The sequence below is a fragment of the Andrographis paniculata genome, unplaced genomic scaffold (genome assembly GCF_009805555.1).
Source record: "Andrographis paniculata isolate CXL003 unplaced genomic scaffold, ASM980555v1 Contig5END, whole genome shotgun sequence".
Lineage (NCBI taxonomy): Eukaryota > Viridiplantae > Streptophyta > Magnoliopsida > Lamiales > Acanthaceae > Andrographis > Andrographis paniculata.
The window spans coordinates 29,205-47,510 of NW_026137595.1; the positions used below are offsets into that span (position 1 = coordinate 29,205).

General features: G+C 35.9%; 1 protein-coding gene across 5 annotated transcripts in view; it reads left to right on the top strand.

Moving 5' to 3' along the window:
* The first annotated feature begins 2,226 nt into the window (after positions 1-2,226).
* The window catches only part of LOC127258753 (uncharacterized), a 33,587-nt gene continuing 17,507 nt past the window's right edge, over positions 2,227-18,306 (top strand). Inside the window, exons 1-15 of one of the 5 annotated variants that reach the window (XM_051285717.1) lie at positions 2,227-2,353; positions 2,438-2,780; positions 3,067-3,198; positions 3,486-3,557; positions 8,611-8,681; positions 8,795-8,894; positions 8,968-9,063; positions 10,940-11,066; positions 12,712-12,845; positions 12,924-12,983; positions 13,092-13,327; positions 15,452-15,884; positions 16,731-17,054; positions 17,200-17,796; positions 17,885-18,058. In XM_051285717.1, coding sequence (XP_051141674.1) covers positions 2,631-2,780; positions 3,067-3,198; positions 3,486-3,557; positions 8,611-8,681; positions 8,795-8,894; positions 8,968-9,063; positions 10,940-11,066; positions 12,712-12,845; positions 12,924-12,983; positions 13,092-13,327; positions 15,452-15,884; positions 16,731-17,054; positions 17,200-17,796; positions 17,885-18,058 — 2,706 coding nt within the window. In that variant the 5' untranslated portion in view covers positions 2,227-2,353; positions 2,438-2,630. Of the gene's footprint in view, positions 2,354-2,437; positions 2,793-3,066; positions 3,199-3,485; positions 3,558-8,610; positions 8,682-8,794; positions 8,895-8,963; positions 9,064-10,939; positions 11,244-12,711; positions 12,846-12,923; positions 12,984-13,091; positions 13,328-15,451; positions 15,885-16,730; positions 17,055-17,199; positions 17,797-17,884; positions 18,059-18,306 lie in introns of those variants that run through there. The other 4 variants (XM_051285718.1, XM_051285719.1, XM_051285720.1 and 1 more) reach the window with 4 other exon arrangements.

The following is an 18,306-nucleotide window of genomic DNA, read 5'->3' on the forward strand; positions in this document are numbered from 1 at the left end:
ATTTCCGGCGCCTCCGACGGCGATACAGCTGTGCGAGTAACCACGTTTAGGATTTTTGGGGCTGATAAAGACGATGGCGGTAGTGCGGTGGCCAGAAAATCATTGGATCAACGGTAGCTTAATGGCAGTTTTGATCGGAAAATGGCAAAGTTGTGGAACAGTAGTGGCGAAGTCGGGATTAGGGTTTCTCTTGGCTGGGAAGTCGATGGATGGTTTAGGGTTTAGAGATTTTTTTCTTAAAAACTATATAGCAATGGCTGCACCCAAAGTGGGCTGCCTACGTACCCAAATGGGATCAAGCCATACGTAGTTCTGTTGATATAAACTAGACAGTCCTAGTCAAACAAAATGGATCAGACAAGCCTGGGTAGTCTAAGTATCAAAGGCCAAAGGCAACATACCTAAGTCATTAACACCAAAAAAACAATACTGACCTTATCAAGTCTAAGTAATATCAACACTAAGTATCCCAAATAACAAGTAAGAGGGTGAAGCTTGCTACCTGAAATAGAAAATCGGGAGACCATCTGCATCTGCTCGAAGAATACCTTTTGATCGACAAAGGCATTTCTGTCGGGAGAAGTGTTTGCTCAATAAAAAAAACCGCCAGAGTCGCTAAGGCAACCGAGACGCGGTTCATTTCTCTGTATATATGAGATATCCGCCAAGTTGCATCTCTAAACCATAAATCCTAAACCCGGCTGGGAGGGCAGTTTTCCAATGATGCAGTTTTGGATGGATTTTGATCGGGGGTATTTCCGGTGCCTCTAACGGTGATACAGCTGTGCGAGTAACTAGGTTCAAGATTTTTGGTGTTGATGAAGACAATGGCGGTAGTGCGGTGGCCGAAAAATGGTTGGATCAACGGATAGCTTAATGACAGTTTTGATTGAAAAATGACGAAGTGGTGGAACAACAGTGGCGAAGTCGCGGTTAGGGTTTATGATGGCTAGGAAGTCAGTGGATGGCTTAGGGTTTAGGTTTTTTTAAAAAAAATTATATTGCAATGGCTGCACCCAAAGTGGGTTGCCTACGTACCCAAACAAGATCAAGCCATACGTAGTTCTACAAATACAAGATATATAGTCCAAGTCAAACAAAATAGACCAGACAAATCTATGTAGTCTAAGTATCAAAGGCCAAAGGCAAAATGCCCAAGGCATAACACCAACCAATCAATACTAAGCCTATCAACTCTAAAATTAAAATTTATTTTTCATATATATTTATCAATCTAAATAACTGTATCAACTATTTGTAATAAATATTTATTCAAACATATACAACGTAGAATACAAAATAACATTAAAAGTAATTTCTCCCTCCCTCGAGTAAATTTATACTCAAATATTTGGACACAAATTTTAATAAAAATAAATAATAATATTTCCTTCGTTTCAAATACCCTGTAATATTTTTAAAATAAAAAATAATTAATTATATTTAATCTCTACCCTACAATTTATCACATCACACAATTCAAATAAAAAATAAAATAAAATATACATTTTTCTCTCCGTCACATCATCTAATTTTTAAATTAATCTATTTAATACTATCAATCTAAAAACTAATATCAAATGCAAATATTGCACTTTTTTTGAGACTGAAGGAAGTAATAACTTTTTTATTCATAAAAAATATAATATTTTATTTTGACACATAAATTTATAAAACTTTTTTATATATAAAAAAAAACAACGCTGAACCTTCCATATGATACCTAACATCAATAGTTATAACGTGCCCAACTATCCACACAGCAAAATGCATGCGGCTTGAGACGAACATGTAGCTTGCAAAAAATAAATTATTAAATTATTTTAATAATTAAATTTTTATAAATTATATTCATGTATATCAATAATTTAAAAATAATAAAATTTTATATAATATAAATAAATAAAAACATATTAAAATTTGTTTATAATTAATATAAATAGATACTCAAATCATAATTTAATTTAATATATATTTACATTATTATATTATTAACTATCAAATTAATACATATCAAAATCTCAAAATTTAAACCAAACACACAAATCTAAAAAAACATAAATCTCCAAACGTATTATGAAATTCAAATACAACTCAAACTAAAATTTTCAAATTCGAAAGAAACACACCCTCCATATTCGTTTACAACAATACAGAGGAAAATATAAAAGATATATATTGCTGACCAGAGTTTCTTGTGCTCTAGATGATAAAAGGGAGGGCTTTTAGCCTTTCTATCCCAAATTTGAAAGACCAATCCGAAACTAAACCATCACAAGAGCCCATTTCTTGTATTCTCTTTGATCAGGCTCATTTCTTGTATTTCATTGTTGAGCGCATTGCTAAGCCCAGGGTAAAATTGCAACCAGGTTTTCATTATTATTATTATGTATATATCTTTTTTAAGCTGAGAGGTGCTTCCTAATCCTAACGACAGTGACGAGAACTGATATGCAAGGCGACCAGCCGAGGAAACCGCAGCCGGGCGCAGTTCCTCTTTCTTTTTTGACCTAGGTATCCTCCACCAGTTCCAAGATCGTGGAAAGTCCGAGCATCTTGATCTTACCAATCAATTGTACGTGTCGTAAATCAAGAACTGATTACTGGAGGAGTGAATTGTAAGTGCGAACATGTCGATACCAAAGGAACCAGAACAAGTAATAAAACAGAGAGATGGATCGGTACTGGGTAAGAAAACTATTCTCAAGACCGACCATTTTCCTGGTTGCCACAACAAGCGCTTGGTTCCCCATATTGATGGTGCACCCAATTACCGCAAGGTTCTCTTTTAGGTTGCGATTGTTTTCGTTTTCTAACTGAAGCTTGCAACGTTTATTAGTTCCTTTCCGTTCTTATCTAAGTGCAACAATGTTGCTTGTATGTTCTTGACTTCTATTATTTATTTGCTAATTAATTTGACAACTTAGCTTATTTATTTTTGGATGGTGTTGCTAAATATTCATCCTTGTCTTCTCAATGCTAAGCTTTTAAATGTCTTTAAATACTGACAACGTGTTGAAGATTTATAACATTGTGTGTTGCTTACCTCAATTCTCATTAATATAGGCAAATTCATTACCTGTTCATGGTGTTGCCATTCCAACCATTGATGGCATCCGGAATGTTCTCACGCACATTGGGGCTCACATGAAAGGGGATCAGATACGTGTACTTTGGATAAACCTTCGTGAGGAGCCGGTAAATGCACATACACACTTAGTTGCACGCATTCGAAAAACTCTAGGTCATTGCATTTTACAGGTTCTGTGAGATATATGGAATACTTTTATACATGGAAGAATTTAAAAATAGGAAGCGATGAAATAAGCAGTGCAGGTGTATCTTCCTTACTTATTATTTTTCCTAACATCAAAGTTTGCATTGCCAAACGTGGAACACATTTTTAAACACCCTTGATAACAATGGTTCATGGATTTTGGAATTCAATGTAATGTTCATATCTTCATTATGTGTGTATGAAACAGGTGGTTTATATTAACAGTCGACCTTTTGTTCTGCGAGATGTGGAGCAACCTTTTTCGAATCTAGAATACACGGTGTGTAAAGCGCATGAAACATTACTTCTATTCGGTATACTTGTTTTCTAATTATGAATGATGAATCATCAATTGCTTTCTTGTCTTTCCTTTCCAAACACATAAGAACGGACAACTGCATATTTAACAAATACATAATATTTGGACTAAGATGGTTCTAACTCAACTAATTGTTTTTGTTTCCTATATAATTGAAAACACTTGCAAATTGCGGAGGTTAGGACTCTTATTGATTGCCTCAATTGGGCTTGATTTGTCCTTTTGTCTTTCCTTTATGTTAATTCGGTCGTGCTATCTTTGATTTTCACCTCTTTTCTTGCCAATTATTATTATTTTTTTTCCTGTATTGTTTGTTACATTTGATAAAAAGTTCCATGGTGTCTATACATTTGTCGAAATATATGACTAGATTGATGTAGATATAATTAATGTAGATTTACAAATTATTAAATAGAAATATGATGAATTAAAATCCCTTACTTCAAGGGATTAGGATAGGCTAATTTATTGCCTAGAATTGTGGGAACAGTTTAGATTTTTTTTTTTATTCTTTTTGTGTATCCCGATATATAGTATGTGAAACAACCCATACAATACGAAACATTTTCCCATTCATTTCTGGACATGGTATCAGAGCTTGGTTCAGAAAGAACCTTTTGATTGCCTCAAATATAGCATCTTGGTTGTGCCTTCATTGCCAGCCCTACCATCTGTCGTTTTTTTAGCCTTAATCGCATAAGCTTTCTGCAACCGTGATTGTTGTTTTTCTTCCACCATGTCAATGGCCCCCAGAACCTTACCAACTTGAAGAAGCATATGCAATCCAAAAATTGAAGATTTATATAATATTTGCACGTGCTATAGATTTAATGGGAGGAATTACCTCAAGTGGATTCAGTTTGTTCGCACCTACCTAAAATGGAAAAGAAACCTCAACCACATTCTAGAAGTTGGTCCACCAAAAAATAATGCTGCATTTAAAGCATGATATGATGATGACTGAACGTCGTGGCCATAGGACTCAATAGAGCGAATTGGTTTTTCTCTGTGGTTCTTTACTTCCATTTGATTCGAATAAAGATCTCTTTTTGGTTAACCCTACGTTATAACATCCTCCACCAAAAATAAAGACATAAGCAGTGGTTGACCTCCTATTGTCCAAGTCTCCGGCATAGTCAAAGTCGGCAGACCCAACCAACACTATGAATTATTTTCTTTTCCAAACGCAAGAAAATAATTTGATATTCCCACATATGCCCAAATATCCATTTCACTGCTTTCCAATGCTCTATTCTGGGATTCGACATATATTTGCTTACCTGACCAACTGCATAGGCCAAGTTAGGTCATGTACATACCATACAATGAATCATACACCCTACTGTATTAGCATAAGGGACCAAATCCATCCTGTCACAATCAACTTAGGTAGTGCCGTAGTGGGCGACCGACCTTTCATCAACTTAAAGTGTACTTATTCCAAACCAGTGTAGCAATTTCTCCATATAACCAGACCGAGACAACCACAACTTGTTTATACTTCTATCCCTTGAATCTCCATTCCAATTATCTTTCTTAGCCACCCCAAATTCTTCGTATGAAACTCCTTATTCAACGAAGGTTTTCAACTTATCTATATCAGACCATTTACTAGCAGCGACCACCATGTTGTCCACATATAAAGGTACAATAAACATTGAACCATCAAAAGTGTATTTAACATACACATAACAGTCATTATATCATTTGAAACCAATGGCAATCATGTAAGAATCAAACCTCTTGTTCCATTGCCATGGTGACTGCTTCAGTCCATAAAATGACCTTTTTAAATGGCAAACAAGTAATTCACACCTTTCTTTTGTGAGTATCTTTTGCCATTACTCTGTGTTATTTTTTTTTTTTTCATTTTTTTGACACTGGAGGTTTCTTCTTGTATACCCATTTACAACCGATGGTCTGTTTTCCTTTTGGGAGTTCCACGAGTTCCCAAGAGTCATTCTTGTGCAATAAGTCAATCTCCTCAACCACAACAATGGCCAATTTTCTAGTTTGGGTGCATCTACAACCTCCTTGTATGATTGTGGATCATCTGAAACACCCTCCAAGGCATAAGTTACAACATCTTCAAAACCATAACGCTGTGGTGGTCTAATTATACGCTTAGGCCTTTTTGAAGGAGCCTATAAATCCATATCTTTCTCTGTAGAAGGCGAAGGCATAGAATCGGTTTGCTCGAGAGCATTATGAGCTTCCGTGGATATCTCCACATTTCCACTATGAACCATAGATTGCTCGTTGAATATGACATTCTTGCTGAAGCACAGTCTTTCGAGTAGACGGATCCCAAAACTTGTACTTTTCACCTTTTTTATATAACCGAGAAAAAATACACTTCTTTGATTTCGCATCCAACTTCGATCTCTCTTCACCTTGTACATGTATGAAAGCAAGACGACCAAAAATTTTTAAATTATTGAGATCGACTTCTAAACCTGCCCACACCTCCTCAACTACTTTTCCATCCGACTTCTACTACTGTCACTGCCCTAATCCAATATCCAACAATCTGCAGACTTCTATGTGGAAACAAATAATATATCACCATCACTGAAATTCGAAGAGTTATTTTGAACCGAATTGGCAGATGAGGAAGACTCTCCATCATGCCCATTTACTTGTTTGCTCTTATTTCGGCATTCTTTCCGAACATAACCGAACTGATGGCACTTAGAGCACTAAACATTCTTTGTGTTCCTTGATTCTGATCGATTATTCTTCTACCACCACTGTTGTCCGACCGCTCGAACTATCTCGACCCTGCTTCCTTCCTTGATCATTGTTGTCCCACACATGTAGTCTTTCATTCTGGATGCTCTCAGAACTTGCCTGTCGACGCTCATTATGGACAAGTAAAGCCGTTGTCGTTGTATCCTGAGTGATCGTATACTTTTCGATTGTAAATGCCAATCTTCGTTGTTCATAGGAGGGCGACAAAGAGCATAAGAGAATCATTGCCCGATCCTCATCTTTAATTGTCATTTCAATCCGTTGCAAGTTAGATACTACATAAAACGAGTTGATGTGTTGCGCCAAATCAGATTCCTCCTACATCTTCATCCCATACAACCGTTGTTTCATATGTAGTTTGTGGGTCAACAACTTCGACATGTACTGCTTTTCCAATTTATCCCTGATTCAATCGGTGATTGAAGATCCATCTCATGGTACATAATGTCATTGCCCAAACATAGCTTGATCGTCGCAGCAACCTTCACCTACATCTCGGTCCACTTAGCCTCTCTTGTCCCTTCTGGTTTCTTCGACATCATCGCACTCGACATTCCCTGTTGTGCTAGCAGATCCTTCACTCTATGCTACCATAATGCAAAGTTTCTTGTTCTATCAAATTTCTCCACATCAAATCTCACCATAGAACCCATGACTCTGATACCAATTGTTGCGCCAATTGAAGAATCGATTGCTAGACACCCCGGCCCCTTGATGATATTTAGCCAATTTTAACAAGAGTGCACCAAGAAACCTCTATGCCCATTATCTAATATGTTTCTCTCAACCACTTATCTCCAATCCATAAGAACTTTCTTGTGAGCCTACATACTATTGTTATTTCTAACCCAATATTTAAGGTAGCTTTGAAAGAAGAATAAAAAGATGCATAGGGGAGATGAAAGCCCTAGAGAAATATCAAACATAAAATATTGTTAACAAATTGAAATGGGTGAATGTAATTGACTGTAAATAGATTTTCTTACTGAAGTATAAAGCTAATGGCTCCCTTAAGAGATATAAAGCACGGATCATGGCAAAATGATACACTCACTCTATGGCATTGACTACTTGGAAATTTTTGCTATAGTAGCTAAGATGAACATTAGAATCATACTGCCCCTAGCTACGTATTTGAATTGGGAACTACTACAATATGTTGTAAAAAAAATACTTTCTCCTACGGGGACTTGACAGGGGACATCTACATGAATATGCCATGGGGACTTGAGGGTGAGGTGGGTAAAGTATGTAAGTTTAAGAAGACTATGGCTTGAAACAATCACCCAAAGCTTGGTTTGGTTGTTTTGCTAAAAGTTATGAAATCCTCTGATTACCACCAAAGCCAAGGAGATCACATTCTCTTCATAAGCATTCGGATACCGGTGGGTAGCAACTCAGTATATCTAGATGATACCATAGTCACTAGAAATGATGAAAAATAGAAGATGGAGTTGAAACGAGTTTGAAATAGAAGAGTTGGGAAAGTTGAAATATTTTCTTGGCATTAAAGTTACTCATCCTTGGAATCTTCATATCACAATGAAATATGTTACTGTTTCATTGATAGAAATTGGAAAATAAAGATGTAAATTCAAGAGCAGTCCAGGAAATGGAATTCCTTTTCCCCCCAAAGACACAATACCTTTACTCTAGAAGCCTGTATGGGTGCAAATTATGCTAGATCTCTAGCGGAGAGAAGATCAACTACTGGGTACTACACTTTTCTTGGAGGAAACTTAGTAATATGGAAAAACAATAAACAAAATATTGTAGCAAGTTCATCAACAAATTTGAGTTCAGAGCTATTGCCCAAGGGATATATGAACGTCTTTGGCCAAAGTAATTCTAGATGATTTGAGGTTCAGCTTGAAGGCCCTATAAATCTGTACAATGATTCTAGGAATCGTTCATTCTGCTGCCGCCAATTTATTATTATATATAGCATCATATCTGCTTCAATTTGCTTCATGTCAATTCATTAGCATTATGAATCGGTCTGATGCATCTTAAACTAACTCATTACTTGCTTCACACTATAGCTTGGTGATATTCTAGCATGGCTTGGTTGAATTTTTTTTTTTTTTTTTAAGGAAAAAGGAAGCTCCTAAATTGCCGCAGTTAACTTCCGTGATGAAATTTTTATACGATCTTAACTCGCTATATTTTATTATTTATCCTGTTATTTTTGGGTATTTGATTCATGCTTATTCAGAGTTTCTATAGTCACTTTCACCAGTATTCATTTTCCAAATGGAAGTAGGGTATTAACAGGGTCAGGGTGGAGCAAATGGAAGATCGACTAAAAGAAGATGTCTTTATGGAAGCCGCAAGGTAACTCTTTTATTTATTAATATTTTAGTTTTATAAGGTAATGCTCATGGTCAGTACTGGCTGTTTTTTCAAAATGAGATGTTAATTCTTTTTTACAACATTTGAATCAACAGATATGGAAATAAAATCCTTGTAACTGATGAACTACCTGATGGTCAAATGGTTGATCAGTGGGAACCAGTTTCATGTGATTCTGTCAAGACACCGTTACAGGTGTGCATATTTGAAAAATAATTGAAGAAAAAAAAAAACATTTACTTAAAGAGTTCTTTATTCTGAAAGACAGGTGTATGAGGAGCTGGCGAATCATTTCCTTGTTGACTATGAACGTGTTCCTATAACCGATGAAAAGTCTCCCAAAGAGCAAGATTTTGATATTCTGGTCAGTCTCTAATTTGGAATCGGTTTTACGCAAACACATTAATTTTGATCATTAAAAGAGCTTTGATCATTTAACATGTGCGTATATTTTATGTTTCTGGGACATTGCTGTATTACTATTATGAAATTTCTCATACCATTTTCCTAGGAATCATGTCACTTTCAGTGCTCTCAAAGTCCCTTTCCTTTACTTGTGATGCATATCAAACATATACTACAAGAAGGATATGATTCCTTGCAAATGACTGCGCTTGCATTTTCAATTGCCAAACTTAACCTCTCAATTAAACATAGCGAACCAAGTGTGTGTGGTCTCAGACACTGTTACTAGAAATATGTATGTTGACTTAATTGAAGAAGCCAATGTCAATCTAGTAGGATAAAAGTGATTTTTCTTATATTTTTCAGGTAGGCAAACCCTTTCAAGGTGACTGACTCTTTATCTTATCCTTTTATGTGCAATGCAAAATGCCTTTCTTGGGCTTTATGCAATCAAATTGCTTCAATTGTAACTATGCAATTTTCTCTATTAAGGTGCTAGAAAATTGCATTGTTTGGGATAAGAATCTGTTGCTCAACCAAGAATAAAGGTTGACGACGAATGAGAGATGACCCCTGCTGAATCAGCACAACTTGCAAAATCAAGCTAACAGACCTTTTTCCTGGGTGAATTTTCGAACAGCCTTTTCAGCCCGGATTTTAGAAAATGAATACCAAAGCTCTTTTTGCTTGCATCATTCTGCATCACTCCAGAAATCTTCATCCTTTGACTCTATCAACCAGGCAATTAGGGCTAGCAATGATTGTTGAAATCGAGGATGTGATGATGATGCGCTGAAATCTGAGCCCTTTAGCCATCGTCAGCACATTAATGGTGCCGTCAATGGCTGGATCTAAAAAATTGCTTGCAAAACATGTTTTGGGTGAAACAAAATTTCAGTTCTTACCAAAAGGTTAAGAACCTAAATTTCTTATAAATGAGGCTCTTAATGATGCTGTTTTTTTGTTGAATCGTACCAACAAAGGAAGGGAAAATAGCTTGACACAAGCTGATTGCTTAGTCTATACTTCCAACTAGATTGATTAAAGTTAATGTGGATGGCGTTTGGTTCCCGGGGACTTAGTAGGGATGAGGTGGGTTTGTGGATCGTAGGCTTTTGCAACAACATTGGTGGGCACCTGAACTCTAGTATATCTCATTGGTTTGAAGGTTGCTTGAGATCTCAACTTCCAAAAGGTTATTAATTAAATAGATTTTCGATGGGTATTCTTCTTATCTTGAGTTGCACAACTTCTGGTCCTGGTTCAAACATTTTTCAACTGATATAGGAAATGCTTAGTTGGATGTATAGGCTTAGTCAACAATAAATGAAAGGTAATAGATGAGTATGTTTCCTCCATAAAGAGCCTTGACAGGCCTTTGGAGAATGGAGAGTTATATGCGTGAGCTCTCCGATAAGTGATGACTTACGTTGACTTCTTGCTAAATACGTCGTGGGGGTTATATCTAATGAGAGGAAAAAACAGCATGACATTTTCCACTTAAATTCATCTTGTTTTGGAACTAGTGCAAAAAGATAACCTCAAACAAGTTACCTCTAGAGCAAACAGTTGTTCATAACCTGGACAAAATATTACTCAAATGACCTTATATGTGTCATATAGATTTAAATAGACTATTGAATTCACCCATTAATATGTGATTTGCCTTTCTATTTACCACTGACATAAAATTATGCATATAAATCATGATTGTGGCAAATGTATGCAGTTTAGTATCTACTTTTTCTCTAAATATGCTACTATATTCAGTTTCATGCTTTCATGTGAAGCTGTTAATTAAATAATGATACATTGTATGCCCATATCCCTTTTAGGTTCACAGAATTTCGCAAGCAAATTTAAGGACAGAGATTGTTTTCAATTGCCAAATGGGGCGTGGCAGAACAACAACAGGAATGGTGATTGCAACACTGATATACATTAATAGAATTGGAGCTTCAGGTGATTTTGTTGCTTTTTAAGCTTCGTGGACCAACATGACTGTATGCCTATATAACCATTTCCCTCATTTATTCTCCTAAGAGTTATTTTATTTTTTCCCCAAAATTTGTAATAGGTAAACCAGTATGGATGCCCTTATACATGTTACACACATTATTAAAAGAGGAATGTTATATGGTAAAGAGGAGCTTTTACACCAGATTTTGTTTGTAATGGCATTTCTGATTTCTGATATAGCACATGCTTATAGAAACCATATTTTCTTTCACTGTTACCTGTCTAGAGCACTTGATATTTCGTAGGCTTTTGGGTGTCTCAATGTCAAAGTCAAGTAATAATGTAAAAAGTGTCCCCTCAAACCTTAATTAACATCTTTAAATACCCTAAAGAAATAATAGAAGCCCAATCAAAGCCTATAGATAGAAGTCCAAACAAAGAAACAATAGAAGAATGATAAATAAAAGGCCAAATATGCAAAGCAAGCCTAAGTCCGTCCCCGTCTCTGGTACATCAACAGGGCCTTGTCCCCTCCTCATACCCAAGCTCTTGTCTCTGCTCCCTATCTATTCCCATCTAATTTCCTTGATATTTGGGTAATGTATATGCTTGACTGTGAAAATTACATTAGCAAGTAATATGGACAATAGAAATAAGATTTCTTAAAATGTTAGTGCGGCGTTTCAATGAATTAGAAATTTAAAAAGTAACTGGTAAAAAAATGTTAGAAGGATCATTTATGATGATGTGTGTGGCACTCTAGTTTACTCGAGCTTGAATATCACCGTCATACCTTCTCAGCACAACGATAGGGCTAACTAACATGAACTTATCATACCTTCTCAGCACAATGATAGGGCTAACTAACATGAACTTATAAAATAAATTTAACATAGAGATAATCATGGATAAATGAGATAATTTGATGCCAAAATTCAATTTAGAAATTTAATTTAGACGTACAATAGACTAGTGTGACACGCTCACTCATCCACCTGATGCCTTGTACTTTAAGATGAGCCCTACTCACCTTAGTTTCCTAAATGGGAGAAACATAGAAGCCCGTTGCAAGGAATAAGTTTGAAAGCGTGATTGAGTTACATAGACGAATATAATACCCTCAGTTGTTCACAACAGCCTGAACACTACTTGACTGGCCTAACTAAGCTAAATGGGAGAAACATAGAAGCCCGTTGCAAGGAATAAGTTGTGTAAGCGTGATTGAGTTACATAGACGAATATAATACCCTCAGTTGTTCACAACAGCCTGAACACTACTTGACTGGCCTAACTAACCTAAATTTTCTCAGCTCAGCCTTATGAAATTCTTGATCCAAATTAAAATACCTGATCAATTTCCAAATGCACCAAGAAAATTATTTCCGTCATTTCTGCGGAAGGATATTACAATGTGATATAAAAATTGCCTTGTGGTGTTGATAAGATTTTCTTAGTTATGGCTGCTTCTCTTGTATTATTCTCTGGCAAGCGGTTGCTTGGTATCTCTTTGACGAGTTTAACATGATAGATTAATGAATGCCTGTACAACTTTGTGACTAGGTAGAGTTTATGTTTGATGTGAATATCTCTTTTTGTTCCAGTTTATTGTAGAAGTAAATGTATTATGCATGTACGAATTTGCTCGCAGATATTCCAAGAATTGATTCTATGGGAAAAATTTCTGATTTGAGTTCAAGCATTCCATCTGATCTACCGAATTCAGAGGAGGCTATTCGTAGAGGAGAGTATGCAGTCATTAGAAGCCTTATCCGAGTTCTAGAGGTACAAACGTAAGCATATTCCTTCTTCAAGGATTAGGTGGTTTGTTTGAATTTATATTGACTTAAAATATGCCTCAAGGGTGGCATTGAAGGCAAAAGGCAGGTGGATGAAGTTATCGACAAATGTGCCTCTATGCAGGTTTTTCTTAGTTACATCATGTGCATATTGTTGGAACATGTATTGAGATTAAAAGTGATGCTTCCTGGGCTAACATTCTGAACTGTCATGCGAGTGCCTTATTTGCAGAATCTGCGTGAAGCTATTGCTTGTTATCGAAGTAGTATACTTTGTCAAGCTGATGAAATGAAAAGGGAAGCATCCCTTTCCTTTTTTGTGGAGTATTTGGAGAGATACTATTTCTTGATATGCTTTGCCGTATATCTACATACAGAAAGAGAAAATCTACTTCCTATATGTTCTACCCAATGCAGTTTCACTGAGTGGATGAGAGCTAGACCAGAGCTTTATAGTATTCTGCGCAGGTAGGATGCAGCATCTTGTGATTATTAGTGTCACTATAAATTTGAGACATCCAATCACTTGAAGTAAAGATTTTGTCCAATATATTAATCGGTGGATCTCTCTTCTTTGAGTTCTTGTAAATCAGGTGGCCATTTAAGTTGTGCTAAAGAAGCTCACACACACACAAACATCACTTGGTTCATTTATACTTGTCTAAGTGGCATGTATATACTTTGTGATTGCATGTTGTGAGCAATCTTGACTTCTGATTTTGTCTAAGTGCTGTTTGACTTTTGGGCCCTTGGGGTTTCTATATGTTATCTAGTCGACTTCTGTCATGCAAATAATGCATGACCTGTTGTCTACATGTTCATATGTGTCCTGAATAATGAGGACCATATTGCACCATGAACTATTTGAATCTTTTTGTCATTGCTTGTTCAACAAAGAATCCCCACATTCATCCTGAAAAGTGTTACAAGCCTTCTGCCGCTTCATAATTTATTATTCCTATAGGAGTAGGATTTATCTAACTCAGGGTTTCTGTATTCATATTTCACTTGTAGAATAGTGTTTATTGTGTAGCTTTATTCAGTATTTCTGTTGCTGGAAATAGAATTCTGTTTTCAAATTTAGTTCATGAAACTAATTATGAAACCAAATCAACATATTATTATGGCTTTAGATATGCCCAATTGATTTCTTTACTATAGAATTTATGAAACAAATCCAGTTTGCTTCTTGACACTCACCTCAACTCGAGTATGGAATTATGGATGTTTGATTAGTATGTTGAACTTTAATATTTGAGTTCCAACTAGTATTTTTCACGCATTCACTTTACTGTCAGTGAGATTAGCATGTGGTTGAGTGTGAGACAACTAATGCTCTTGATTGGATTTATGGTCTCACTCCTCTTTAGAGACTGAACTTCAGCATTAATAGGCTCTGCCTTGCTATTGAACATTCTCCCTTTATCATTTTTAGCATATTTCGCTAATCACAGTGCCAGGGTTAGGAAAGAATTAATGGTTTAGCTGTAATTCGTTTCTCCATTTTCAGGGACCTAAGCTCTATAACTCTATCTTGTAATCTAGTTATATTTTTCCTTACCCAAAAAGATACTAGACTGTTTCCTCCTTACGCTGACAAATACTAAAAATGTTACTTCATCTGTTATTCAAATCTATGTTCACTTTCTTTTTTTGAGTTGTCATAACAATTTTTTCATTTCTTCTTTTGGAAAAAAGGCACACTACTATTTTTTGTACCTTTTTACTATGAAAGTAAAAAGAATAACAATTATTATCCACTTTTATTAAAACTATGTCCAAACATTTGAGCACAAATTTGAATCACGGAGGTAGTATAATATATTCTATCTGAAAGTTGCGTTACAATACCAATCTATTTGTTGTCTGAACTTACATAATAGTGAAATCTAGTTTGATTTCCTTTAATACACGTTTATACTGGTCTAAGATTTTAACTCTTATATGATATGTAATCCACATGTTAAGCACATTATTTCCTTAAGAATTACTGCTCTTTCGCAATGAATCTTAAGTTCAACTTCCTAAGGTATGAAGATAACCCTACATGATTAGTGATCCTTTAGTGAAATATGAGTTTTTTCAGTTACAATAGAGATTTTGTGTGTAATTATGTATATTATAAAACCATATCTTCTTGGAACTTGGCAGCATACATGGTTATAACTTATAAGGAAGTCCTTGGTGCTAAAGTACTAACAATATGAAGTTGCTTGTGTGATTGAACATTCATTACGAGACCAACATCCCTTCAGTGATATTGCTAGAATGAGACCACTAAGGTGAGTATTAGACACAGCTAGCAGGTGGAACGGTATTAGTGGCAAACAAACAAGTGACGGAGAGCTAATAAAAATTTGCACTAGTTGAGTTTATGTTTTACATGGGAGAAAGGGGCCACGAGAATCATTTAATTGGTCTTTGTAGGGGACCTGGGTTACTTTTGTGTGTCAACTTCTTTAACAATTCTGAATTTATTTTCATTGCAAGTGTGAACCTTGCTGACAAGTTTGTCAGATTTTTGCAATGTGAGGATAGTCCTTGATCTCCAGTGTGTCAATATCATGCTCTAACTACATTTGATGTCATCAGCAGGTTACTGAGAAGAGACCCAATGGGGGCTCTAGGTTATTCCACTGTAAAACCATCTCAGATTGAAAGTGGTATATCTGTTGATGGTCGCCCTTTGGAGATGAGTCAAGTTGCTGCTTTAAGGAATGGAGAGGTTCTTGGAAGTCAAACAATTCTTAAAAGTGACCATTGTCCGGGTTGTCAGCATCCCTGTTTACCAGAAAGACTGGAGGGAGCTCCCAATTTTCGAGAAATTCCCCGATTTCCAGTTTATGGTGTTGCTAATCCAACTGTGGATGGGATTCGATCTGTCATACAAAGGATTGGTAGTTCAAAGGGTGGGCGTCCGGTATATTGGCACAATATGAGAGAAGAACCTGTAGTTTACATCAATGGAAAACCATTTGTTCTTCGTGAAGTAGAAAGACCATACAAAAATATGCTGGAGTACACGGTACAGCATCTATTCCATGATTTCTGAACTATCAAATATGCAAAACATGACAAAAACTTGAGTTGCTTGTCATTTGCGTCTCCTATAACCTTCTAAATTGAGTTTTGGCTGCATGGTTGAGCTTCCAATCTGTTATGACACGTGTTTGAGCATGAAGTTGGATCTGTGGCACTGTAGAGTTTTTATTTTATTTTATTTTTTTATTTTAAATATGTATAACTTGGTTTAACTTGTGGTTTTTCTTAGCACAGTTGCATTTCCTATTTGATTTTCTCATTTTCCCTGTGTTTATTCGTAAAAATCTTTAGCTGGGTTAAAATGGCTTCTAAGTTTAAGCTGTTTCAAACTTTCATAGAAAATATCATTCCTTTTCATAGATTTGATCCTTAGAATGAGCCTTATGTGTTATAACTGAAGCACTTTCATACTAGGAAGGGATGAATTTTGGCTTTTGTGTTCAGAAATACAGAATTTTGAGCTACTTATTATCAGAGTTGATACCCTTTTCTTCTGTTGCTAGCTCTTTATGCTTATGCATTTTCATGTGATGCCTAATTGATCATATGCTATCTTATGATGAACTTTGTGAATAGATCACAAATATTACTAATTCTAATATCTCTATTCATTTTGGCTTGCAACTATATATTCTGGATAGTCCTCTCTAGGAAAAAAGGTTGATTCTGCTGTAAAATTATATAATATTATTATCAAGACAAATAAGTTGGTTAGGTATATAATATTCATATGTTGATTTCAAGATTAGTTTTGGATTGTTAACCCTATCATCATACAGAAGAACAAATTTATTATTTCCCTTCCCTCTAATGTGCTATCTATATTAAGGGGATTGATTGTGAAAGAGTTGAACGAATGGAAGCTCGGCTGAAAGATGATATTTTGAGAGAAGCTGAACGTTATCATGGTGCTATAATGGTCATCCATGAAACTGATGATGGGAAAATATCTGATGCTTGGGAACATGTGAGCTTACTTGCTGTTCAGACTCCAAGGGACGTATTTAGGTGTTTTGAAGATGATGGTTTCCCAATAAAATATGCTCGTGTTCCAATAACTGATGGAAAAGCTCCAAAAAGTTCGGATTTTGATATGTTGGCTGTGAATATTGTATCCGCTTCTAGAAATACTGCCTTTGTTTTTAACTGCCAGGTATTTCTTATTTAAGGTTTTATAATTAAATTATAATACATCGGTCTTTCTTTCTTTTTCTTTTTTCTTCTTTCTTCTTTCTGCTTATTTGAGTTCTATATTAGTGGTTACTTGTGCTGGCTTCCTTATGATGTGAAGTTTGCAGATGGGAATCGGAAGGACAACAACAGGTACTGTTATTGCTTGCCTTCTGAAACTCCGAATTGATTATGGAAGGCCTATTAGATTGTTAGTTGATGACTCACCACACAAATATTTGGTCAGCCGTAGTGTTGATGAAAATGATCAGGTTTCTGCATCAATACCTGTTTTTGAAAAGAATAGGACAGAGAAAGATTACTTGGGTCATTCATTTGGAATTAATGACATTCTATTTCTGTGGAAAATCACAAGATTATTTGATAATGGGGTGGAATGTCGGGAAGCATTAGATAATATAATAGATCGGTGTTCGGCACTGCAGAATATACGCCAAGCTGTTTTGCAATACAGACAGCTATTTAATCAGCAGCATGTGGAACCAAGAGAAAGAAGTGTAGCTTTGAACCGTGGTGCTGAGTATTTGGAGCGCTATTTTCGTTTAATTGCATTTGCTGCATATCTTGGAAGTGAAGCATTTGATGGCTTTTGTGGGCAAGGTGAATCAAGAATGACGTTTAAGAGTTGGTTACATCAAAGGGCAGAGGTTCAAGCAATGAAATGGTCCATCAGATTGAGACCTGGGAGATTCTTTACTGTCCCTGTAATTCATCTTTCCTTTAATAGATCCTGTCAATGTTTCGTGTTTCTATTTCCATCTGATTGATGGGACCTTAGGTTTTTCAATACAGGAGGATTTGAGAGCTCCACATGAATCTCAACATGGAGATGCTGTAATGGAGGCAATTGTGAAGGATCGTAATGGTTCGGTTTTGGGGAAAGGTTCTATTCTTAAAATGTATTTCTTTCCTGGACAAAGAACTTCCAGCAACATTCAAATCCAGGGGGCACCACATGTCTACAAGGTATCTTGGAAGGTCAAATTTTGACAGCTTAACCCAAGATTAATGCCTTGATAGTTGCGTCTAGTATGGGACACCATCCCATAAACCATTTACAGAATTACTAACTTAAACACACATTTGCCATGACTGGATTTGATTTTAGAAATTCGAGGCGGTGGTGTGGGGTGGGGTGTGGATTATAGTACTAATACTAATCACATTAGGTTTTTTATGTGGGAAATGTGATGTCATCAGAGTAAAAATATGTA